The following is a 27,361-nucleotide window of genomic DNA, read 5'->3' on the forward strand; positions in this document are numbered from 1 at the left end:
AAGCATTCCATCCATTACTTTTTTTGTTGTTATAAGTTTTTCGCCACTATAAATCCTAGCAACTTTCTGCTTTTTTCCTATTGGAATGCGAAGCAGCTTGCAAGCCTACAGCCCACATCCAGTTTGTATCTTTGAGATGAGGGAAGATTTGATGGCGTCATCCAACTGTTCAATAATCATAGCTCCACAATACATGTGAATTCCTTCTTGGGACTTTACTTTTGAACCATGCAGAATCTTACACAAATGCCTTTCCATCTTTCAGAAGGAGAAACTGGTTCTATAGCATGTTCTCACCCCCCGCCCCCCCCCCCCCCAATAGAGAAGCTATCCCCTTATAAAATGTGATTCCCTGTTAGTTTGACGTTGGTTTTGGCAGACTCCATCGTGTAGCAAATTGCCCTCTTGCAAAATAGTCAGCACTTACTCGTTACCTGTGGTGTCTTGCTGTTCTTTTAAATACTGTGTTTTAAACTCCCTTTCCTGTCCTCCACTGGAGTGCTTAACGAAAAAAGAACACCTAGCACTATTAAGAACCTAGCAAAGTAGAAAACAAACAGGGTTCAGAAAACCAACCCATATGGTAGTGAGCTTTAGAAATATTTAGAAATGACCCAAAAACGTTGCACATTAACAAAAAGAAAACACCCAAGCCTGACGCTCAGCATGAAAGACGTTGATTGCTGCAACACATAAAAACACAGCAAAGGAAGAAGACACAAGCATACAAGAGACAGGAACCTCAGTTTAGATTCCCAGATTTGTCTTTGTAACCTATCATAGTCCTCTTAAATTGTAGTTTCAGCTTCGAGTACTTTAAAACATACTCCTTGGTCCAACATTTTAAGATGCATCAGGAAACCTAGCAATTTAAAAGTTTAGGTCCTAAAATGATTTAATTGAACTATAACTACACTACAAAATTTGTATTTCCCTAAATTCATCACTATGCTAAAACTCAACTTACAAGGAATTAAAATAAAACAAAAATACTACCGAATAAGAATTATTCTTCATTTGTTTAAACAACATTAGAGGAACATGGCTTTACAATGACAGTTACAGCAGTAAAATAAATACCCTCATGCGTTTTTATGTAGAATATTACAAATACAAAATCTAATTTTTACATATGGTATTAAAAACGTCCACTTTTGTAAATTACTGAAAGGAAATCCTCAAGTGGAATGAGGCGTCATTAAACATCTTGGTACTTAGTGAAGTTTTAGTCCTTCCTTGTCGAAAATTGGCCAAATGATTTAAAAAAAAAAAAATCAAATATAAACTCTCCTATTGTTTTACATAAGGTGCTGGTGAAGTTGACCTAACTTATAATCAACAATCGAGATGCTTCTGTGCTGTGCAATTTCTATATATATATATATATATATATATATATATATATATATATATATATATATATATATATATATATATATATATATATATATATATATATATATATATATATATCTTGCAATACTTTAATGCCTCTAGATGTAGAAATGAAAAATACAGGTACATTTTGATTAGTCAAATGAAGATCTCAGAATACAAAGAATTGTTCATGTGCATCCCTTTCCCTCCGGTTGATGTTTTAATACAGTACGACCGGTTTTTCCTCTGCAAAACAAGCCACTATGCATAACTGGACCATCTGTAAAAACAAATGAATCTCTGTTGAATTCATTAGGGTTCTCAAGCATTCATGTAAAATAATGTGCCATTGGTTGAACTTCAGAGTTCTTCAAGTTTCAGTTTCTTAGGTGGTGGCTCATCGGTCTTCCGCAGCTCCAAACTCTTTACATCAGGTTGAACATCTTCTCGGACCACGGTTATACCAGTGAGAATGTATCCTCCACCGCCACTCATTGTTAGTCTTGGGTGGCTTCGGTTTGGCAACACCTATGAAAATAATGGAATCAAAAAGACACTTGAAATACTTCTGAACTAAAAAAAAAAAAAAAAAAAGACTATTTTAAAAATGTACAGTGCTAAGAAAAACAAGCATTGGCATAGCCAATAGGTCTCGCTTTTGGGACCGTATAGTATAGTTATGCAGCACAATATCCTTAGTGCAACAACATCAACCGTTGCATGGCTAAACACTTATAAGGTCCAAAAGGCGAGACCTATTGGCTATGCCAATGCTTGTTTTCTTTTGGGAGGAGGTCGTTGCAAGGATCAACATAGGAAAGATGCGGGTGAGACAAGGCAAGCAAGAATGTGAAGAGATTCAAGGTGATGCACTTATAGATACAAGGCCCTGTGCCAACAGATGCAAACTGCAACATTAACAGATGTATGGCACTGTGCCAACAGATAGAAAGTGCAGCAGCAGATGAAAGGTGCAGTGCATACATTTTAAAAGTGGGCCTGAGGCTTTCTCAAGGCATTGTAGAATATAAACATCACCATAAATCACTCAAAGCTCTGCCTGCGCACATTTTTATCAATATTGCGCAATCTAAGTTTAATTCCCACACCGTAAACAGACGAGTTTTATAGTGAAATACATTTTTGTGAGAAGCAGAGGGAAAAGACATGCATAGAAAGCTGCAAGGCTGAGCCAGCTATTACTAATTGAAACATGTTACACCCCCCTGGAAGAAGTGCATATAATGCTGAAATGCTGAGCTAACCATCACCAACTGAGGCTTGCTTTGCCTTTCTGGAAGATATAGATATACTGCATGTTGAGTTCATTATCACCATTTAAACACGTTGTACCTCCTTAAAGAAGTATCTTGGTCACTGGGTCGAAGGTTTCCTTATGTGTAATTGATCGAACTAACTGAATGACATGGTCATCTTCACAGAAGAGCGCTGTTCCTCTAACATAGCTCTGTTGCAACAGATCAATGCCCAATGGTTCGAGGTACAAATAACTACCAATGGGACATATTGCACCTGCCACTGCAGCAAGAAAAGCTGTCAAGTTTCACAAGTCGAAGGGTGAGAAGCTCAGCACTCCTGATCCGTGTCTTTATATTGGGGAATTTGGAGTTTTTTATCGGACTGCCACTTTCTTTAATGACGTGCAAACTGATAAATGCGTCTTGCTCAAGTAACTTTTGGGTAGCCACAGTTTCGGCATGTGCCTTGTGCGTGGGGTGAAATCCCTTGATAGGAGGGGGCGAAATTGTCAAATATTTAGATGAGCTGAGAGCTCTATCGTTTCTTCTGCACATTCCAATTAATGTTTGAAATTTGTCATTGGAGCGCTGATAGGGAGCCCCCTTGCCTCAAAAGGGTCACAGATCACAGGTTCAAAGGTCATGTTTTTGAAATGGAAAAATAGAAGTGCAGGTACTCTGTGCCAGAGTACCTACCTGCTTGTTTCTGTGAAGTGCGGGTACTCTCCAAATTTGTTAGTTTAAATTTTTTTTTATTGAATTTGAAAATTTCAGGAAGTACACAGGTTAGAGTAATACAAGTCATGCATATCGATGCACACACACAGTAATATTACATCTTACAAAGTACCAATAACAACAGTTATTATATGCATCATACTGGTCCAATGTCCCATCTGCAGTGGCTCTCATATTGTGGTGTGTCCAGGTGGATGGCCCCTTCCCGGGAGTTGCTACGTCACTCCCACATCAGCATCGCAGTATAGGAATGTGTAATGTAAGGTGCCTGTGTCTGCGTGTGGTGGTGTCGGTTCTTAAACTACTGATGTATTCTTGGTGGTCTAAACTTGTGGGGGTAAAACTGGGAAAGCAGGCAGGGAGCGGCTACGCTGGGCACCGGAATGCCCGGAAGCATGTCAGTCATATTGTCATTACTTGATGAGTTGATGTATACGGGCTGGCGAGGGGGGGCGGGGCCAGGGGTTTTTGTGTCTGACTTATTCCTACGATGTGTTTTGATGTTCAGGGCCTCTAGGTAGTATATTCCCGTAATGGATTTTTTGCATACACTGTCTAGCAATAGTTACCTGTAACGGGGTACCCTTCAATTAAATGTATTACATTATTCTTGAAAAGGTTCACAAAATAAAAAGAAATGCTGGTACTCAGTACCGGGCAGACCGGCCCATTTAACGTACTGGTTTAGATGCCTTTGCTTACCTATGCTTTTCCTTAACCCCTTCGACGCTCATGACGAGCTGGGCTCGTCATGGCGTAGCCTCCTCGCACGCTCATGACGAGCCCAGCTCGTCACGTAAAGTGCGCTTTTTAAAAACCCAGCGTACGGGCGGAATTCCGCCCGCACGCATGCGGTTAAATAAGTGGGAAAAAGCAAGGCAGCCAGCAGCCTCCTTAGAGAGACATCTTCCAAATGTCCTCATTTGAACCTCTCGGAAGCGACGCATTGACTTTTCTGAGTGGAACTGGCTCAGTTAAGAAAACAGAAGAACAATATTTGCCTCAAATAAGTCTCCTGACATGGACAGCTGAAGAGCTTTGCGATGCTGAGTCACCACGCCCTCTGTTCCTAAAATGCATTATCGAAAAAGCGGTTGAAATCGCGTCAGCACCACAGAGACGATGAACACTAGAGTCATTTTTAATTACATTTTGTTTGTTTTATTCTAGCCGTTTCTGTGTTTTTTGACAGCTTGTGTGCCTTTTCACTACTCAGATTGTCATGGTGTATCAATTTATGTCTGAAAAACCATCAGAGGGTAAATCCCACCCGAAAAATAACCAAAAGAATGTGAACAAAGTGTGAGAAAAGAGAGAGTACTTCACGGTAGAAACACCCAGGGGGCTGCTGGCTGGTTCTTGCCAGCATACCCACTTATCATTGGTCACTATCTCTGTGTGAAGAAAAGATAGGTGTAAATTCGCCTTTTGGTAGAATCTCAAATCAATAGGTTAAGAGTGATAGTGAAACTTAAATAGAAATAAACTATCAGTGCCTAGTGAGTTTTTTATATGTGCCCAGTGATCGTTTTGTGGATATGTTGTAAGTTCACTTTATCCAATTTAAACTTTATTTCTGCCGCTTTGTAATCCCATTTTAAGATGGCCGCCATTCGCGATCAGCGGAGGTCTACCCCGGCTGTTTACATGCTGGAGGGTTGGGGCTTAGAGTGCCTTTAACCCGCGCGGGTTTTTCAGCTCGTTGTTGGAGCTTCTAACACACCGGTGGGACGTGGCAGGGGTAAGCGGTATGCATGCGGGAGAGAGAGAGAAGGTGTGCATTGCTGAAAAATCGCTTAATAATTCAGACTTGGACTATGACGCGCACTGTTAGCTGTGAGTGCACGTACCAAGATTGTCGAGTACCGGTGGGGATGTCGACATTGCAGTGTGTATGGAATCTGGATAACAATGAAACTGCACACTTGATTACATGTTGGTTATATTGATAAAGGGAGGGGTTGGGAGACTAGTGATTCAAAACATTTACATACCCAATGTTGCTCTGTATAACTGAAGGTTTGGAAAGCGAGCATGACGGGCGTGTGCATACTACACTTACAAGTGGCAGAACAGCATGCAGGGCTGCAGTTTGTGTTTTTTATTTTGCGAGAAAAGCAGGATATCGATTGAGATACCAAGGAATAATAAAACATATCTTTTTTGAATGTCCGTAGGGGACTAGACATTGGGCAGTCACCCCAGGGGCACGCGATCAGAGGACGCATTTACCATTGTGAAGACTGTTGCAGGTACGAGGAGGCTTCGCAACTGCTAGGTAAAGATGTGATTATGTATACTATTTGCAGCAAACAGCTTGGCTAAAAAGTGCTTGAATTCAGTGTGTCTTCTTGTAAGGCAGATGGATGTTACAACTGGCGTCCTGTTTGTGTTTTTTAACGGTACCATCACAGGTTTTAGGTGAGTCTCGAGTGAAGTTGAGAATTGGAACCCCTAACAGCCCTGAAGAAGTTGCATGACGATTCAGCAACGAAACATGTTGGCAGTACAGAATTGATCATGGTTTGACGAAACCATTTTTAATTGGGGAAGCTTGCAGCATTTAATAAAGTTGTATCAAGCCAGCAAGCTTCACCGGTCTTTAATAGTGAGAATTGCATTTTCAGATTCTCACAGGGGTCCAATGGGCACATATAAAAAACTCACTAGACACTGAAAGTTTATTTCTATTTAAGTTTCACTATCACTCTTAACTAATTGGTTTGAGATTCTACCAAAAGGAAATTTACACCTATCTTTTCTTCACACAGAGAGAGAGTGACCGATGATGATCAGTGGGTATGCTGGCGAGAACCAGCCAGCAGCCCCCTGGGTGTTTCTACCATGAGGTACTCTCTCTTTTCTCACACTTTTTTCACATTCCTTTAATTATTTTTCGGGTGGGATTTAGCCTCTGATGGTTTTTAAGACATTAAATTCATACAATTTGACAATCTGAGTAGTGATAGGGTACACACTCTAGGGAATTGAAAAATATTGAAAACCCTGTTGTCATAGTTTAAGGATTGGGTTTAGTGTAGCCGAGGCCATTTGTTGTTTATAAGACTTTGAGTGGGGGGCCTTTAGTTCCTCCTGGACTCCTATTATGTTGGTGTTTTGACAGCTTGTGACAATATGCAACGAAAAAACGATGTGAACTATATTTAGCATTTGACGATTAACACCAAATGCCATTTAAACATATGCTTCCTACTCGTTTCTTGATCACTGGGGTGCTAAACACCCAGAGGACGCGCATGCTCAATAGACCTGTTATCACCACATCCCACTGTGCGCCATGTTTCCCTGGGTTATATATTTACTTTGAATTGGCCATTAAAAAATCATCAGAGTAAAAACAAAAAAAACCTCTTGTTTCCTGTTTTGGTGCAGTGACATATCCGGCAAAATTAGAGTAATAGATGAGGAGCTTTAAGCTTCGATGTGCTTTTCGAAATTGTGACAATTTGTTGGTATGTCGGAATGTATGCAGCCCTCTTCCAGTTGCCGTTGAAATCTTCAATGACCTTCTGATCCTTAATATCAAAGCCACAGCGACTAGGTCAGCCTTTCATCCTTCCAAAATCGATTATATGAGAACCATAACTTGGGCAATACTGGCAGTAACTATGTATAACTAGCGCGCGCGCGCTGCAGCAGGGGGAGGGGGCCTGCGCCGGATTCCCTTGTGGGAGGGAGCAGCAAGGCGCGATAATATATGGTGCTGCTGCTCGCTCCGGCAAGGGAATCGCCAAACGTGCATGCGTTGCCACTGAAGGCAATGGAACGCGTGCACGTTTTCTGCCCCAAAACCAACTCGAGGGCCAAAAGTCTTTTTCCTAGGCAGCACATGCGCGCTGCTAGGTGAGATCTAATGAGAAGCTGAGCCCAGGGCCCTACCTAGGTAAGGTGTACTCTGGCAAGATGCATCTACAAAATACATGTACTGTATCAAATACACAGCCTATTTAATTGTGTGACCAGTCATTGTGCTGTTTCAAAATGCCATCACCCCACCAGCACAGTCCCGCAAGGGGTATCTGTAATTTTGCCGGTGAGGCCTCCACCAGCTAAGAAATGTACTGAGATGGAGGAAATAAAGACTGATGTGGTGAAAATGGTGAGGTAAAAGTTGAGACAAAGAGGTCAGTTATGGTTAATGACATAAAATGCACCACCTGCCATGTTGTTCTATTGACAGTTTTTCTTTTCCATACCATTTTCATATTGATGTTTTTGCAAGGATGGGCGTCATATTAATCTTTTTCCTTTTGTTCGTCCTAACATTTACTTTTTAAAAGTTTTTTTGTCAACGGTTGTTGTAAAAACTATATTTAAACCTTTTTTAAAGTCCCATATTAAGTTGCAATCATTTTATTGTTGTATATGTAAGTGTCTAATCATGAATATGGCGATAACTCCAGTTTCCCCCCTCAGAGCAAAATACCTTTTTTGCATTTCCTGCAGTATGTGGCAAACATGGTCAGCCTTGTATCTGACTCCACCTCATTTGACTGAGGAGCTTTAGCTGGAAAACGTGATTCTTCTTGCTCCTCACTCTGGAGCTCCATCTCTGCAAGACAATATATGTTTGCATGTAAAGGACATAGGGGCTTGACTGTCAGTAGTCACAAGCAAGTACACACCTGGGTGTACTCTCTGCACCACTTGGCCACATAATGTGCATGTCACCTTACTATCTTTTATTCCTTCCGGTGGAAGGGGGGGGGGAGGGGGAGTATTTCCAGGAACGTGACTCTCTGGTTGAGTTTTCAGAGGCTTTAAAGGTTGTTGGATAGTCAACAAAATATTCTCCTTCCCTAGCAAATGGTGGAGGTGGTTTTCTTTGCATGATGACTTGGACATCGTCCTTCTGGTTGAAAAATAGATGGATGAGCTGAAAATGTTCTGCTCTGCACAGAGTGGAACTCAAATGATGGGCTCCTTTTTTGCTATAGGCAATGGTCTGGCTTTTGATAATGTGGAGTTTGTAACGAATCAGATGCCTCTTCTTTCTTTTGCTGTTCAAGGATTCCTGAATCCACCAATAAGGATTATGCTACGTGCACTGCAGGCATCTGTTCTTGGCATGTAGGGCTATAGATTCACAGGCATTGCATAAGTCTGCCATCTAGTGTTGGGTTTGGATGATTACAAATTGTTTTTGTTCCAAGAAATTTTCTTCTAGTCGCATGGCTTTGAAACACCTCCTCTTGGGAATACTACGCATGGTCATCGATGCCATCTTCAGACTGTGAGAATGTAAGAATGCTGTGTAAGTAAGCATTGAGATGTCCATGCGTTAGTATGAAATAGTGTATAAACTGCATCCTACACAATAATTTTTGGGGGATGAGGGATAGTGCATGTGAATCTACAGCACTACATGCCAAGAACAGATGCTTACAGGGTAAGTAACATAATATGTTCAAGGCATGTGTGCTGTAGATACACATGCTTTGCACAGACTGTGAAGCAGTCCCTCTCCCTAGGCAGTGGTTAGCTTGTGGGGGTTTCAATTGTCTGAAAAAGAGTTTTAAGTATTGCTTGACAAACATTGGCTTGTTGGCATGCAAATACAACCACACAATAATGTTTTGTGAAGGTGTGTGGAGTAGACCATGTTGCTGCTTTGCAAATATCAGCATTAGGAATGTTACATAAAAAAAAGACACAGAAGCTCCAATTTTTCTAGTAAAGTGTGCTTTTGGTGGAACAGGAAACAGTTGCTTTGCTTTTGCATAGCACGTATGGATGCGTTTAACTATCCATCTTGAAATGCCCGATTTTGAAACTGCTTTTCCTAAACGAGGAGGTGCAAAGGCAACAAACAACTGTTTTGTTTTTCTAAATGATTTAGTCCGGTCAATGTAATACATCACTGCTCTTTTTACATCTAAGGTGTGTAATGCCCTTTCCGCAACTGTATCTGGTTGTTGGGGGTAGAAACAGGTAAATCAATGGATTGATTAATATGGAAATCGAAAACTACTTTTGGTAGGAATTTAGGGTTAGTTCTAAGCACTACTCTGTCCCTATAGTTGAAAGAAAGGCTCTTCTAGGTTAATGCCTGAAACTCACCAACTCTTCTAAGATAAGTAATATTGATTTTAAAAATCAAGTTCCACGAAAGATATTGCAATTGAAAAGAATGTAATGGTTTGAAAGGAAGACCCATTAATCTTGTATGGACAATGTTTAAGTTCCAGCCTGGGGCAGGTGGCAGTATAGAAGGAATTATTCTTTTAAGTCCCACTATACAAACTTTTATAGCAGGAAATTTCAACACGGATATGTGTTGTCTATTTTGGAGATATTAGATGTAATCTTATAGAAGTATATGGTAATCCTGCAGTTTGTAAATGCAATAGGTATAAAATAAGTGTTTGTACCTTTGCCTGAAGAGGGTTAACGTTTTATTTGTGACTTGTGACAGAACATAAAACAAAGCTTTCCATTTTGCTGCATAACATTGCCTTATAGTTGGTTTACAAGCCTCTTTAAGAATGTTTATGCAGTCATTAGGTAAATTTAAGTATCCAAACTCTAAAACTTCAGGAGCCAAATTTCAAGATTAATTTCTTTGGGATTGGGATGTCTTGGTGTTCTGTGGATCTGTGTGAGAAGGTCCAGGTTCAGGTGAAGCTTCTCGTGTGAGACTAGATAGTCCCATGAGTGTTGAAAACCACAGTTGTCGAGTCCATGTGGGAGCCATTAGTATCATGAGGAGAGGGGTTTGTCTGAGTTTCCTAACCACTAACCGAAGTAGTGAGAGAGGTGGAAAAGAGTATGCAAATATCCCTGACCAGTTCATCCATACAGCATTGCCTTTGTATAGATGGTGGTGATATCGGCATGCACACTGTGAGCATGTCGCGTTTTCTCTTGTTGCAAACAAGTCCATCTCTGGAAACCCCCACCAGTGAAAATATGGTTGAAGAACATTGGGGTGAATCTTCTATTCGTGGATTTGTTATTGTGATCTGCTCAGAAAGTCTGCAATCTGATTGATTGTCCATGGGACATGTTCTGCTAACAGATGAATGTTGTAGTGTATTGCTAACTTCCATATTTTCTGAGCTAAGTTAGATAATTAGAGAGCGTCTCTCATCCCGTCCCCGGTTTGGGTAATTACATACTTATAATAAGGACAACTTTGTGCTGTAGGTGAATTAGGAAAGCTTTGATTGCTAGATAAACAGCTTGCAGCTCTAGGTGATTGATATTGAGATTCTTGTGTTTGGAATCCCCATAGTCCCGGAGTAGTCAGGTTGTTGAGATATGCTCCCCATCCTGGTAGGGAAACATCTGTTAGAATTATTTGGGAACTGGGTCTTGAAACGACTGCCCTTGGATAGATTGTGTGGATTCCACCATTGCAGAGAGTGATCCGCACGGCTGTTTACCAACACTACATCATGAAGATGACCCAGTGACTCAGTCCATTGTGAAGAGAGACATTGTTGTAGAGGTCTCATATTTAGCCTGGCATGTGGGACTATGTAAATACAAGATGCCATAATGCCCAGAAGTCTGAAGTTTTTTTGGAAGGAATGAGAGTACCTATTTGAAATTATTGAAGTAATGTTAGTATGTTGCATATTCTGTCTGTGTTTGAGGATGCCAACGCTAGATTTGTGTCGAGCAAGGCCCCTAGAAACACTTGAGCAGTAGCTGGCTGTAGATTAGATCTTTATAGGTTGACTTTGAACCCTAGTTGGTATAAAGAAATAGGTGTCCTTTAGATCGGAGGTTGTCATGAAGTCTCCTTTTTTGTAGTAAAGGGATGATCTCTTGAAGAGTGACCATGTGGAAATGTTCTGATATCACATAATTATTTAGTGGTCTAAAATCCAGGGCCGGATTGGCTATAGCGGGCACCAATCATTTTTATAAGTAAGGAAGTATAATGAATATACCAGTTTTGTAAAATTGAAGTGGAACTGGTTCTATTGCTCCTTTTTGCAACAGAGCTGTTATTTCTTGTTGCATGGATAGTTTGTGTTTGCGAGGTGGACTATTTGGGGAAGTAGTTATAAGCTTCAGACAATAACCATGTTGGATAATGTCTAAGACCCATTAGTAGATTGTAATTGTAGGAGAGTAGGGTCTGCTTCCTATGGTCACCCCCACTTTTTGCTGAGATTCTCTGGTTTTTCGACTTTAGTGTGGCTGTGGGCCTGCTGATCAGAATCCCAGCCCAGCTGTTCTCTCTCTAAATTCATACCATGTACTTTAGGTACATACCAGATTGGTTACTGGGTCACCCTTGTGAGCCCCTGTATAGTGTATCATAGGTACCCAGGGCATAGGTGCACCCTAGGCCTACCAGGGGCTGCAGCATGTATTGTGCCACCCCTGGTTTGCCTTCCAAATTGACACCACAGGTCTGTTCACACAGCCTGGGTGAGGTGGTGTAATCACCCTACTTAGATATAGTATACCTATATCTACCTTAAGATATAGACACATATACACCTATAAGCCACTCCTATGGTAGGCCTCGACAATCCTGGAGGCAGAGTGCTTGGTTTTATGTGAGAGGGTGCCCTAGCATGAGTTGAGCTCCTCTGCAGCTTTCGGAATCATCTCCTTATAGCTGTTCTATGATATAGCCATACCATATACTCTTAAGTGCATTATAATCCTCGCGGTGAATGCTAACTTTGGTTTGGCTTTATCAAAACATGTCGTGTAAGGTGTCAAACACTTTGGAATACTCCCCCCCCCCCCCCCCGCTTCCCGCCAGTCCTGGCGGCGGGGGTAGCATTCTACCCCTCTAGAGGGAGAAGACATGTAGTTACTGCTTTCCTTGGTTAAAGTTAAACAGAGCCTCAGCATCACAAAATGGATGCTGCTGCCACAGACACGAGTCTGACCTCCTGCTACTGGATGAAAGTCCGGCAGGGGTGGCCTGGACAATAGGTTTCCTGTCCAGGGAGGTGCCAGCACCTCCCCAGACAGGGTTTTGTGTATTGGGGCAGGGAGGGCTGCATCAGCAGATGCTTTTCCAGACACTACCTGGGGCACACAGGGTGCTCTATGCATAGCCCGGTTCAAAACAGTTGCTGGGGCACTCAGCCCCAGCTCTGGCGCGAAACTGGACAAAGGGAAAGGGGTGTAACCACCCCCTTCTCAGGTCCACCCATAGGAGGGACCTAGTCAGGTAATCCAGCCCCCATTCTTAGTAGAAGTATAGGATCTGTGTCCCTAGGACTTTAGATTATCCTGGACGAATCTTTGAAAGACATATCCTGGACCTTCAACGTTCCATTCTGACTGGAAGATGGAAGACATCACCTTTGTGGTCAAGGAGTGACCACCCTGTGCAAACAGGCACCAACAGCATCTTTGCCGGTCTGCAGTTTCAAGGCTCCTGTCGGATCCCGAAGACTCTGCGACTCAGGAAGTGGACTTCCAGACTTCCCTGACTCCGACCCACATCAAAGCTGAGACCCGTGGCAGACACGAGAGACGTGGGACCGGACACCCTGGACATCCTGCATTTTGCTACCTGCACTCCTTTCCTGAAGCCTCAGTAAGTTGTGCATTGGGGTACGAGAAGCCCCAGCCCCAAGCACCATTTGCACCCAGGCCCCCACACTCTGCGAGTGTCCCGTGGGCCCCGCCTTTGCATTTGAGCTCGACACGTCTTCCTGGTTCCTAGTCCGTTGGCTAGTGAGCCCCCTGAAGACTCCATTTTGAAACTAACTCGCTTTTCTGGTTGCTCCAGGCTTGCTTCAGCTTCCCATAAAAGGAGAAGCGCCAAAGACCTTGCTGGTCTGCAACAGAGCCAATCTCGACATCCTGAGTGGGTTCCGGTTGCCAAAGCTTGTTGGGTCCAATCCGGATACCGACACCGCAGTCATCTAGATCCATCGCGGGACAGCTCGAATCCAGCGCCTGGTCATCGTCGATGCCTCCTGGACCTCGTGGCTGAAGAGACAAGTTCTACTACTTCACCTGAAATCACCCGACATCCCCTGGTTCCTTCCTGTTTACTGGCTAGTGACGCAGACTCTGTCCCTTCTGCTATCAGGTTCTTCAGATCTTCGATCCACCCTTGGATCCACCTGGAAACGTTTCCTCTGGTCGCCTGCAGCACTTCTTTGCAGCTCTCCATAGAAAACGACGAAACCCAACACGAAAAGACACCTATGCACCCGGCTTCCCTGGGTGAGGTAACACGAGTACTCCGGTGCTCCCGTGGGTCTTGACCCTCGAAGTGTCCTAGTTTAAAAGGGTTCCATCCTAGTCCATCCGGAAGTGTCCTTAAATGGTATATTTGTAACTTCTTCGTTTCCCATAGAAAGTCAATGGTAACCCGCGTCTGTGTTTAGACACTGCACGCGTCTCCCGTGGGCCTCCTCCTTCCTATCATTTGGTTGAGTAGAGTAGCCCCAGCGATTCCACAGGCCCCAGGCCTGTTTTCTAACTCTCACGTGGTACTTGTACCACTTTCTTAGTATATGGTTTGTGAGGCCCCTAGGGCATAACGTATACTGTGCAACTTATCGTATATTATCTGTGTGACTTGTATTGTATTTTTACCTCTGACCCCATAAAGAGTGCAGAGGGGTTGTGTTTAGATTAAATACATATATATTTGATATATACCTTGTGTGGTGTCCTTTCATTTGGTACTCAAGGGATTATACATGGTAAAACAACTTGCTTAACTTGCCTACTGAAGTCATGGCCTGAAGACTGCTGGTTCATGCTACCACTAGGATAGCTTTCTATAAGGTTGACTTTACAACCACCATCAATAAGGGTCGATTAGACTGGTGCAAGGTGCCCACTAGAACTAGTGGACATCATATGCCAGGCTAACTTCTCAGTAATTAAATTCCAATTTGGAAAAATTGTTGAAGACGACCCAACAGGTGTTTGGTGTTGTGGGGGTAAGGTAAAGAAGTCATTGTTTGGTATTTGAGGAATGGGTATTGCTTCCTCTGCCTCTTTCTTTAAAATTATTACCTCTGTAAAAGGTTTTCATTGTTTAGGTTTGCCCCAGACATTTATATTGTGAACCAGAGGTATCTGTGCAATCTGTCCTTGCCCCTTGTTTGTAATTGGGCCTACGAAAGGAACCTCCTGTAGAAGTTAGTTTGTAGAGCGCCCATTGATTTTGCTGCCTTAGTGTCCTTTTTCATTTTTTCAAGGGCTATGTCCACTTGAAGGCCGAAAAGAGGTTCTCATCAAATGCGAGATTTAATAAGGTTTGTTGTACTTCAGTTTGAAACCCAATACTTTTAACCAAGCATGTCTTATTCTTATTACACTGGTATTTATACTTCTAGCAGCAGTGACAACTACATCTAGTGCACACTTAATGGAATTGTTGCTAATAAGTTTGCCTTTATTGACAATCTCTTGACCTTTTATCTGTGTTCAGCTGGGGAGAAGCCCATCCATTTTGTCCTAGTGGGCCCTGTCATATCTTGCTAGTAACGCTTGACTATTCGCCAATGATTAGCTGCTTGTGCCACAACTCTTTTACCAGAGGCATCCGTAAGTTTGGGCTCCTTTTCTGGGGTGGGGGTGGGGCGATGTGCTTCTCCAGTTGTTTGAGAGTTAGCTCTTTTCCTAGCATTGGATACCACTAAAGAGTCCGGGGTTAATTGACCTCTAATAAAAATGGGGTCTAATGGTGGTGGTTTGTATTTCTTATCAGTGCGAGGAGTAACTATTCTTGCTTTGCCAGGCTGTTTAAAAATTTAATCTGCATGAAATGTCATACCTTTGAGAAGTGCCTCCCTTTGTCCAGTAGACAAAGTCTTGAAGAGGAAAACCTCTATTGAATACTTATATAAAGGTACCTGATGAAAAGTGGCTGCCCTAGCTAGGAGATCCTGATAAGCTGAAGCATCATCATGTGGTGATGGACGGCTGAGATAGAAATCAGGATCAGTGTCAATATGAGGGTCAATATTATAATCCTCCCAAATATCCCCTGGTTCTGTGTCATCTTGGAAGTTCTGATCATCCTCTACAATTGATTGAGGAGACATGTTACCTGATTCAGATAATTGTGAGTAGTGGAGTAGGTGGTGGAGGTGTTGATTGTGGTACAGGTGGAGTAGGAATAGGAATGTGCAATGTAATAGTTGCAGCATCCTTCAGGGGTGTGGAATTTAATAAAATATCTACTTGTCCATGGGGCAAGTTGCTTCATAAATCTACTTGTCCTTTAACAAAATCCACTTGTCCCTTTGGTGCCATGTGGTTCGGCGACAAATTATGGCAGCAATCTCATGATAAAAGAGCTTATATAGCCTCCCTGATTATGCCAGTGTTCATGCCATAGTGGTTCTTGAATGCTGGCAATCCCTTTATGTTGACACGTTTCTGCAGATCTACATACTGGGACTGAAGGTAGTGGTAAGCAATGGTTCCAGGGGGGGTTGGAATGCCCTTTAAGTCTCTGCAAATATACTAACTTCCATGTTTTAAGGGTTTTTAACAACTCTGCTCTAATCTTTTCCAATACTGAGAAATGTTGGAAATTTACTCCTCACAATGGCAGATGAAAACCTTCTTCCAGAGTTGGGAAAAAAGTGGTTGATGGGAAAATGACATTGCAAACACTCGGGTTTTCGCATGAGCAAATCTACACATGCATATTTGCTCATGATAAACTGCAGTTCACAAATATTTTCCAGGAGTACATTTCTTGCCCTACTTCTATAAATTCTTGTAAATTCACGAAAGCCATATAGCTGCACTTAATGCAAGGACATATACCAAGGGTGCACTTTGAGACTTTCTTTAATAATAGAGCCCCTAATTTTGTCTGGCGTTAACCACAACCTTTTGTGTTTATTAAAATTCTCTCTCCCTCTCTCTGTATCGGCTGGCTTCACTGTGAGTGACGGCATTTAGGTCTTTCACACGGAGTATATTGGCACACAAAGTAGTTTTGTTCAGAGGCAGTAACTAATGTGGCAGTGTGTGCTTTTTTAGACCAATTTATTTTTGCTTTTGCCAATGTTTGTTATAATGGTGAGGGCCCGCCAGCTCTCACATCAAGAAGGCTTTACAAAAACCATGCCAAAACAAGTCACGTAAAAAAAGCTGACACTAATTTCAGACCTACTGGCTTTGCCAATGCTTGTTTATTTTTATGTTTCTCATAATCTTATTGAAATTGGTTTCACTGATTTTCCAATATGAATATTTTTTTGAAATACTAGCATGCATCAACACATTTTACTAAATGATCCTGCAAAGAAACGGTACCTGAAATTTCACAGTAGTTTAGCTAAATGTATTTTTTCCTACTTTCATTTTTTTAGGAACATTTTATATTGAAAGCAAAGAGTCATTAATCTTGCTCTCAAGCTTCTGCAAATATTTGCATCTAATCAGAGAGAATTCTGGGAGCATTATGCATAGCCTCATATTGCTAAACTTTGAAACCGTGAGTACACATTTTTATACTGTAACCACTGTCAGTAGTGCAGTCAGAACTTACATTTACTTAGAGTGCTCACCCTAATAATAGAGCCTTTGAATTTATGAACCATAAATACAAGTTTGAACAGTATTAACATAGGCACACAAATAATAACTTTACTTCAGGCTGTGCCCTTCCATGGCCCTTAATGTGCTACTGCAAACTGGCAGCCAAAGGGTTTGTGCTGCAGGGGGTTGGGCCTACTTTTCCCAGGACAAAATGCACATTAAAACTTGTTGCCCTTGACCCCAAACAATATGTCCTGGGCATCGGGCTATAGGAATTCCACATCCCTGATCCTTTCTCTTCTTCTTTAGGGGTTGAACAGGAATGTCCAAAGCCTCCCCAAAATGTAACTGCTTTTTAGGAGTATGTTGCTTTGGTGGATGTACCATAATTTTCTTTTTTCCAGGCTGAATTCGAAGTTTATTCCATTTCGGATTGAGCTTTTGATGAAATTGCTTGAGGATTGGCTCTGGAGGAGATTACGGACCAAAAACGAAGCATTTTGGAAGCTTTGTCCTTGATGGAGGAAAATTTGATTCCAAAATGCAAAGGCTTTTTTTCGGTGACAAGACAGAAGAGTGAGGTGTTTAGGTCTTGGATGGAAGGGATATCGAGGCACCTGCTTTAGGCCGAATCTTTGGAGCTGAGTCGGAGGGCGAGGCTTCTGAGCCAGGTTTTGGGTGGGTTCCATGACTGGTGTGTAGTGGCGGCCTGTGAGTCTTTTTTTCGGTGAAAGCGGAGGGAGGATTTGGTTTTCGGTGCGGTTGTAATAGTACTCAAGGTGCGTTGTTTCTGTGCTGGCTGAATTGAGGCGGAGTCCTCTTCTGATTGAGACTCAGACTCAAGTATGGAAATGATTCCACCTGTGCCGCTGAAGCCTCTTCTTCAGTCGACAAGATGAGAAAGATGTCGGAGACATTGGCTATTAGCTTGCGCTGCATTTCTTGTTGTCTAGCACTTTGATCTCTAAGAGTCACTTTAGACCGAAAAGACTTCTCACAGGTATCTTCTCAATGTTCAGGCAAGAGACATAAGTTGCAAATGGGATGTTGGTCTGTGTGAGGGTATTTGGAGTTGCACTTCAGAGAGAAATGGAACTGAGTGTGTTCCATTGGCAGGCTATTCTCAAGCTTCTTTGAAATGAGAGAAGTGTTACATGGCCGGGTGTGGCCAGTAGGAAAAGAGAACAAGTCAAAACCCGCTACGCAAGTGTAAGTATGATATGTATTATGATACGGATTGGAACAATACCATCAAAAGATATAACAGACTGAAGGAGACTCAAATCGGAGCACAAAATACTACATTCAAACCCCTCGGCAGAAAAAAACTATCTGAAGATGGCATCGATGACCATGTGCGGTATTATGAAGAGGAGGAGTCAAAGAGCCTTGTGACTAGAAGGAAACTTCTTGAAACAAAAACAACTTGCAATCATCTGCGCCAAACACTAGATGGTGGACTTATGCAAATAATGTATCTACAGCACACATGCATTGAACACACAGTTCTTGAGGACTGAGTCTTATTCCAGATTTGCAGCTCTCATGTGACTGCAAGTGGGACTTCAAGTACAAGTACCCTGTAATTTAAATAAAGTTATGTTTGGTATGAAAACTAATTTAAATATTGTTTGTAAATCCGAATTATACAAGTTTCTCCAAAAAGTAACGATGTTACATTTCGATTTTCAGCATTCTGGGTAAAAAAAAAAAAAAAAAAAAAAAAAAAAAAAAAAGAAGAACTAATCGAAATACATGTGCACTTTGTGTGCCAAAAAGCTGAACAGTGATAACAGAAGAAAATACAGCTTTGTAAGATCTTCAATGCACAATCCCTTAATGCCTGGTATGAACAGCAATTCAATAGTAAGAAAAGAAAATCGGACGCAGAAGATAAAAGACATGTTCAGTCTTCATCCTTCCTGGAAAGAAGTCAGCTGAGTGTCCTGCAGGAGGAGCAAGAAGAGACTAATCCCTGGTTTGCAACAGAGGCATGCCGATTGGCTAACCCCTGCCTTGCATGGTCTTGGCTGTGTAGAGTAGGGGTGGGCGGAATTTGCGAAATTGCCTTTGGCAAAATTTCACGAAACGGCAAAAAATCTCCGCGAACATGCGGAATTTCGCGTGCTCGCAGAGATTTTGGGGGCGGGGCTTCTTTGCGAGTTCACATGCCTCTCTTGCGTTTATAAAAGGTCAGAGACTGATCAGAGCAGCAGATGAGGAGAAAGAGGCTCTTGGTCACAGGAACGGCACGGGGATTGCACTCGTGAAAGTCAAGGATGCAAATGCCTCCATCAAGCATCACAGCTAGTTTTCGAGGGTAGATATGGGGAGAAAGCACACCTGCCCAGCCTCGACAAAGCTCACAATTTTTTTGGTCTGATTAATGAGTTACTGCATTTGAGCTTAAACTCGGGCACCTGCTTTATTTATATCTGTAAGTGCTTCCTGTTCAGGTTTAATTTTTGTGACAGGAGCATTGTGCCAGAATGAATCCAGCCCTGCATTTAACCAAGAAGACGCCACTGTTTTGTGCGATACCGCTACTCAACTGGAGTACTTTCTACTGGCTAATCAGTAAGTGCTACCTCGTTGGGTAAATGTATAGTGCTTTTCCTACACTACAGCTGCGTAAAGGGCCAGAAGAGTTGTCTCCAGTGACAATGTGTGTGTAACTTTGCCATCATGCCGAAGGGCTCCAGGGTCCCTTGAGTGAGCTGTCCCATCATAGTGAGTAATGGGCAGGAAGACGGTGCACACCGCTAGTGTGTGTGGCGGGGCCAAACGGGAGGAGCTTTTATTGGAGTTCACATGCCTCTTGTGTTTATAAAAGGTCCGAGACCGATCAGACCAGCAGATGAGGAGAAAGAAGCTCCTGGTCACAGGAAATGCACGGGGATTGTGCTCGTGAAAGTCAAGGAGGCAAATGCCTCCATCAAGGATCACTGCTAATTTTCGAGGGTAGATATGGGGAGAAAGCACACCTGCCCAGCCTCGACAAAACTCACATTTCTTTTGGGCTGATTAATGAGTCACTGAATTTGAGCTTAAACTTCCTGTTCAGGTTTACTTTTTGTGACAGGAGCACTGTGCCAGAAAGAATCCTGCCCTGCATATTTATCCACTAAGATGCCACCGTTTGTGCAATACAATTCCGTTCCACCGCGGATCGCGGAAGTTTTGACATTTTCGCGTTCCGCGCGGAACACAAAAATGGCGAAATTTCGAAAGTCCCGCGAGCGGAACGGAATTTGACGCCCACCCCTAGTTTAGAGCAGGGAATTCTTGAGACTCACAGCCTTAGGCCCAGCAGAGCAGGAGCAGGCCCGAGGGCCTGGCCTTGTCTAAACCTATGCTTGGCATGGCAGAAACGCAAACAGATACTGTTACAAATAGCCCGTGGTTAGCTAGGGTTAGCTGCAGGAGTTGTGTCCGAAGTGCCACGGACAACCAAACCCTGCTGCGCATAGGGCTTGAACCACACTACTTAGCCTTTTACCAGGCAGGTCGTGTTTTATGAGCCTCAATTATGTGTACCCTGAACCCAGCACAAGCCTCTCAGACCTTGAAGCTCCTTTTAGGGATTTACTGTTTTTAGTGTATATTTGTGAATCCTCAGTAGGAGCTGCATGGGTTGGTGAAGCTTCCCTAGGGCTTGCAGAACTCTGACACGAAGGTTTCTCTGTAATTGTGAATCATTTTCTGGATTTGTAGATTCCAGACAGCCCCAATGGTGGCAGAGGTCTGCTGTACAGAGATAAATACAGCAGAGGGTACTTTTAGATAAGTGTCTACAGAGCCCATGATTCTTTAGATTGCTTAATTTACAATAAGTCGGGGGTCTTTGAGGGTCCACCTACTATGGCCAGGGTATGTCATTCCCCCCCTTACATAGCGAAACAGATGAAATGTTTAGTAGGTTTTCTACGAGTCTGCCAAATTTTGTACAAATTGGTCAAAAGACTGAACGGTTTAGAAGACGTTTCCCAAATAATTTTTTTCCACATGCCAAAAAAAAAAAAAAAATACGTTTACACATTGATTTATTTTCGGTGTTAAATACGAAATCTTTCAATGAATGGTCATCAAACTGTTTGTGCACAGAGGCCTAACAGGGCGGAAGAGGCTGTGTCAGCTGATCTGTCCATATATGCCCATATGTAGCCACTGTACAGGCCACAGAGAAAGGGGTCACGTGCAAGGCACCTCTACACCATATCCCAGGGGGAGAAATTATTAAACACTACCTTGCCCTTGATCAAAGCAGTGGGGTAAGAGGTGTGAAATGCCACTCCTTCCACAGGACGGATACATTAAACCCTCAGCATTAAAAAACCTCCTGGCCACAGTCACTGGAAGTAATTGTATTTTAATCAACTTAAGTCTGTAGATTAAGAGTTGATATAGAACCACCTTAGCGTTCCCCAGTCCGTTTCATTTTAACAGTATTTGCCGATGTTTTTAATCATCAGGACACGTTTAAAAAAAAAAAAAGTGTACTTGCCAATGAGTGTGCTTTAGATTTTTACTACAAGCAATCTACCCGGACTCTTTTTCCCCAAACTTTTCTTCAGAGGGAGACCCCTTTAACTCGCCTAAAAAAGAAACCTGGCTCATTCCCTTCCCTTGCTGGAATTCCGGGTACTGTTGCTCAGTGCTGGTTTTTAGACATCACTGGTGAGTAGAAAGCAGAGGAGGCAGTGCTTGTGCAGAGCGAGCAATCGGAGAGATATGGAAATGGAATTAACTACATTGCCCAATCTTAAAATGGGTGCAATTGTTTTGATAAGTGGGTGAGCCTGCATCACTGCCATCCTACTTGTAATTCTTCCAAATGTAAATTGAAAATTGTGTTATGCATTCTGGGCACCACCAATAATTAGGTGAACCGGACTACAAAGTCAGTCATCAAACAATATAGCAGAAAGCATCAGACAGTTTTGTGAATGGAAAAAGTCACTTTCTTCTTTGTTTCACATCTAAAATGCTCATCTAAATACTTGTCTAAAAGTTTCAATCAGTTTAGAAAGCCGCACAATTTGCTTACCTGATAATTTCTCAACCAGGTTTCAGACAGTTTGAGATTAACCACACCTCCTTTTTCTCGCAGTTTTGTGTAACATTCTAGCAATGGCTGAAAGAAGAAATAAAGCAAGTCAAAGATTTGCAGAGAACATTACATATCCACTCCCATATGAGGAGTAGCTAGCTTTCACCAAAAGCAACATTCTTATTTCAGGTACACCCAACCTCTAGCCAATTCATGTTGTAGCTTTAAAAAGGCTGGGAGAAGGCATTTAGCTTGACTTTGTAAGGACGTACAGCCTGCAACTACAACTCTGATTGCAACTTTCATAAAATGTATAATCACAAGGTAACACTGTGGCACCACCAAGCATTAGCTTTTTGGCTTTACAGAGCTTGTTTTGTTGTGGATTTTGCAAAACTTTATTGGTGGGAACACTGATGGGCATTGTCAATCCCCAAACATCTCCAATGCCATAGTAGTCCCTAGCACTGAGGGGAACTACTTTGTGTGTGGATGTGCTCTTTGTCAAAGTGCAGAATGCCACTGCTGACAGTGAAGATATCCAATGACTGAAGTCACAGCACCATAATGTAGGCTGTAGTGGGCAGAAGAACAAAAAAAGTTACTTACATGAAACTGCAGTTCTCCAGTATTGGTATCTCTCGTAGTTTCAAATGTTTGAATCATTCCCTGTCGAAGTGGGAGTCCCAAGGTACATAAAGCAGTACGTACCATTACCATAGCCTATAATGGCAAAGAAAAATTCACTTTTCCGTATCCTTCAAAAGGAACCGAACTCCAGCCAATCAGGCGACAGGACCTTCTACAACACTCCCCACAGAGGCTGAGTTCCTCAGATTGTCAAACACCAGTGGAAAAGGTAATCCTGTAACAATAAGGGAAGCCTCTATGGAGAGGAGGGTGGGACACAAGTGAATCTGAATGATGCCAATACTGGAGAACTACAGTTACAGATAAGCAACTTATTTTCTTGTCCAATATTGGATCTTTCCTAGACTCACATGCTTGAATCAGAGTAGAAAGCAGTTACAATATTTGTACAATCACATGATAATATCAAAATAGCAGATGGTGGGTATGAACACACATACATATACACACATCTACATATATACACACATACATACACATGGTTTTTCCCCAAAAAGTGTCAAGATGGGTTCTATTGTTATGGAACGTTTGGAGGTGATCTGTGCAGTGGGCACCGAGAATTTGGGGTGCGAAATAGAGTTGCATTTGTACTGTTAATTCCCATGGGAACCATTAGCAACACCTACAGCCTGAGCCGCTGAACGGACTAAAACAAAAGTTTGGCAGAGAGGTAGATGTCAGTTCAAGGAGGTGCTTTTTGCTTAGTTGGTGTAAATCCGTTCAGTAGTTGTTGAGAAATGTAAGTTTAAAATTATAGTGATATCTCTGGCTGTGGATATTTCACGGAGGTTTTGCGATGAATCGTGAATGCACACTCCAATGGCAATGCTCTGATTGGCTAGACGCAACCTGAACAGGAAGTTGCAGCCGCCAATTATCTATCAGAAGTGTTTCCCAGGGCTGAAAATTTGTGTGAAAGCCCACATCAGGGGTCAGGGTGGAGATACTCTGACCCCATGGTTGAGAAATGGGGGTGTTAGTGACACAAGTTAAGTGTCCAAAATTGTTTTTAAAAAACATTTTTAAAAATGTAACCGCCCATGGTACTCGCGATGAAGACACGACCACCAGTGAGGCCCCACCATGTACTGTCGCGGGGACATCGCGACTATCAACGTCGTCACAGACATTGGTGGAAATATTAAAAAATATATATATCAGTGAATCATTAATATGCATCATTATTAAGATTCTGATAAATGTTTTTATAGTTATTTAGATAGTGAATTATCTACTGTGATGGTTAGAATTAATTATATATGTATATTTTTTTAATGTGGAGGTGGCTATTGAATTCTGCTTTAGTTTTCCATTTTTGCGATTTGTTCAGGGGGATTGTGATTGCAGATGTCCTCACAATCACTGGAGTCACCGCGAAAATATTAAATAGGTTTTAGAGATGGTTTTTATAGAAACTCTCAAGAAAAACATGTTTAGAAAGGAAAATGCTACTCACCAGTATGCATCTGTTCTTGGCATGTAGAGCTGCAGATCCACACACTATGCATAGATCACCATCTGGTGTTGGGCCCAGATGTTTGCAGTTGTTTTTGTCTTGGTAAAGTCTTTGTAAGTCATGAGATAGGTGACTCCTCCTTTAGACTATAGTGTGCATGGGCATCGGCTCCATCTTCAGATTGTCTTTTCGCCAACAGGGAAATGATGGAGTTTTTTGAGAAACAGAACAGATGCCCACGTATGCTGTATCTAAATAAGATAATACTGGAACAGATAAAAGTAGCCGGGGAGGTGGGTGGGCGTGTGTGGATTTGCAGCTCTACATGCCAAGAACAGATGCCTACTGGTAAGTAGCATTTTCCGTTCGAGGAATATGAGCTGCAGATCACACACTATGCATAGATTGTATAGCAGTACCCATCCCTTAGCGGCAACCACCAGTATCTGTTGCAGTAGTTTGAAATAGTTTTTTGAGTACAGCCTGGCCCACAGTATCTTGTTGTTTTGTTTGCACATCTACGTAATAGTGTTTTGTGAATGTGTGCGGTGTAGACCATGTAGCTGCTTTGCAGATGCCATCTAAGAGAATGTTCCCTAAAAATGCAATTGAAGCCCTTATCTTTCTTGTAGAGTGGGATTTAGGAGGAACTGATAAGGTATGTTTTGCTTTGTGATAGCAAATTTGTATGCACTTAACAATCCACCTTACTATCCCAGATTTTGATATGGGGTTGCCTTTATGTGGTGGTGAGAAAGATACAAAAAGTTGTTTGGTCTTACGAAAAGTTTGTGTTCTCTCAATGTAATGAAGCAATGCTCTTTTAACGTCTAGAGTATGAAGAGCTCTTTCTGCGGCAGTTTGTGGATGCGAGAAGAACACTGGCAACTCCACAGACCGATTGAGGTGGAAGGGAGAAATAAAAGGAATTTAGGATTAGTTCGGAGAACAACCTTATTATGATGCATTTGTAAGAAAGGTTCTTGAATAGTTAGTGCTTGTAGTTCACTAACTCTTCTAAGATAAGTAATGGCCACTAGGAAAGCAACCTACCATGTTAAAAACTGTAGCTCACATTTATGTAGAGGGTCAAAGGGAGGACCCATTAGTCTTGTGAGAACTATGTGTAAATTCCACACAGGTGAGGGTGGTACTCTGGGAGGAATTATTCTTTTGAGGCCTTCCATAAATGCTTTGATGGCAGGTACTCTGAAAAGTGATAAGTGTTGCCTATTTTGTAAATAGGCTGCTATGGTTGCGAGATGCAACCTAATAGATGTATAGGCTAAGTTACATCTTTGGAGATGTAGTAGGTAACCTATGATGTGTTGGATAGACACATCTAGGGGATTGATGGTGTTATGACAATATATGACAAATCTTTTCCACTTGACTGCATAGTAGGCTCTAGTGGTGGGACGTCTAGCCTCTTTATTAACGTTCATACAGTCAGGGGGAAGGTTAAGGTAACCGAATTCTAAGACCTCAGGAGCCAGATCGCAAGGTTGAGCTGAGCTGGGTCCGGGTGTCTGATCTCGCCACGGTTCTGGGTTAAGAGGCGTGGGGAGAGGTGTAGTTTTTGGTGTGGAACTACTGACAGTTTTACTAATGTGGCGTACCACGGTTGTCTGGCCCAAGTTGGAGCAACTGGAATGAGAGTCAGTGAGTGTTGCTGTAGATTGCGCACCACCAGTGGAATGAGTGGGAGAGGCGGAAAAGCGTATGCAAATTTGCCTGACCAATTCATCCATATCACATTGCCTTTGGACAATGGGTGTGGATATCTGGCGGCGAAGCTTGGGCATTTGGAGTTTGTGTGTGGCGAAGAGATCTATCTCTGGTTGTCCCCACATTTGAAAAAATGGTTGAAGAACTTGTGGATGAAGTTCCCACTCGTAAATCCGCTGCGTTTGATGGCTTAACAGATCGGCTATGTTGTTCTGGACTCCCGGGACATGTTGGGCTAGGAGAAAAATGTTGTGAGGTATAGCCCATCTCCATTTGATATGTGCTAGTTGAGAGAGCTGCAGAGAATGTGTCCCGCCTTATTTTTATATGTAGTACATGGCTGTCATGTTGTCCATGCAGACTAGGACAGCATTGCCTGATATTTGCTTCTGGAATGCCTTTAGGGCTAGGAATATGGCTAGTTACTCCAGGTGGTTGATGTGGAGTAACTTCTGTTGAGGAGTCCACCTGCCCTGCATGGTGTGATGTAATAGATGAGCTCCCTAGCCGGAGAGCGATGCATACGCTGTCAAGACAATATGTGGAACTGTCTCTAGGAACGGTCGCCCTTTGGAAATGTTTTTGGTGTTCCACCATTGCAGAGAGCGAGGAGTGCGACCATCTACCAACACCAGATCTGTTAGCTGACCTTGAGCCCGGTTCCATTGGCGTGATAGGCACTCTTGGAGAGGACGCATCTGGAGTCTTGCGTGAGGCACTATGAGTATGCAAGAGGCCATCATCCCTATGAGCTGCATGAAAACTTGAGCTGGAGGAGAGTGTTGAGGCTGAAATTTGTTTAGGAGGGTTTTCATGCTTGCTATCCTGGCTGGACTGGGATAAATGAGCGCTTTTGAGGTGTTTATTGTGGCACTCAGGTATTGTTGTATGTGGGACAGTTGTAGATGAGACTTTGCGTGGTTTACTGTAAACCACAAGTTGTTGAGTAGTTGAATAGTGGCATGGGTGTGATGTACACACTGACTGTATGAGATGGCTTTTATAAGCCAGTCGTCCAAATATGGGAAGAAGTGAATGTGTTGTTTTCTTAGATGAGCTACAACTACCGCCAGGCACTTGGTGAATACCCGGGGTGCTGTGGTGACTCCGAAAGGGAGTACTTTGAATTGGTAGTGTTGACCGTTCACTACGAACCTGAGATATTTCCTGTGAGATGTGTGAATGGGAATATGGAAGTAGGCGTCCTTGAGATTTAGAGTGGCAAGGAAGCCGCCTTGTGAAAGAAAAGGAAGGACCTGCTGAAGTGTGACCATGTGGAAATGGAGTGTATATACAGGTTTAGGGGTCTGAGGTCTAGAAAAGGTCTCAGAGAGTCGTCCTTTTTTGGTATGAGAAAACAGTAAACTCCTGTGTTTTGTAGGTGCAGGGGAACTGGTTCTAATGCACCCTTTTGTAGGAGGGAGATGACTTCCTGTTTGAGCAGTAATAAATGTTCTAACAGCATTGGGCGCTGTTTGGGGGGGGGGGGGGGGTTAAGGAAAGTTCCAGACATTAACTTGATTGAACGATTTGTCTCACCCACCTGTCTGTGGTGATGTTATCCAGACAGGAAGGAACTGTTGTATTCTTCACCCGACTGGAGTGAAATGGTCCTGGGGAGCGGAGGGAAGTCAT

General features: G+C 42.6%; 1 protein-coding gene across 1 annotated transcript in view; it reads right to left on the minus strand.

The window, feature by feature from the left end:
- Positions 1–1,590: 1,590 nt before the first annotated feature.
- TRMT6 (tRNA methyltransferase 6 non-catalytic subunit) overlaps positions 1,591–27,361 on the minus strand; it is a 201,079-nt gene continuing 175,308 nt past the window's right edge. The window contains exons 10-11 of the mRNA XM_078649516.1: positions 21,889–21,975; positions 1,591–1,905 (exon numbers count right to left, since the gene is read on the minus strand). Coding sequence (XP_078505642.1) covers positions 1,738–1,905; positions 21,889–21,975 — 255 coding nt within the window. The 3' untranslated portion in view covers positions 1,591–1,737. The remainder of the gene's footprint in view (positions 1,906–21,888; positions 21,976–27,361) is intronic.

This window comes from Lissotriton helveticus, chromosome 6, assembly GCF_964261635.1.
Source record: "Lissotriton helveticus chromosome 6, aLisHel1.1, whole genome shotgun sequence".
Taxonomy (NCBI): Eukaryota; Metazoa; Chordata; class Amphibia; order Caudata; family Salamandridae; genus Lissotriton; species Lissotriton helveticus.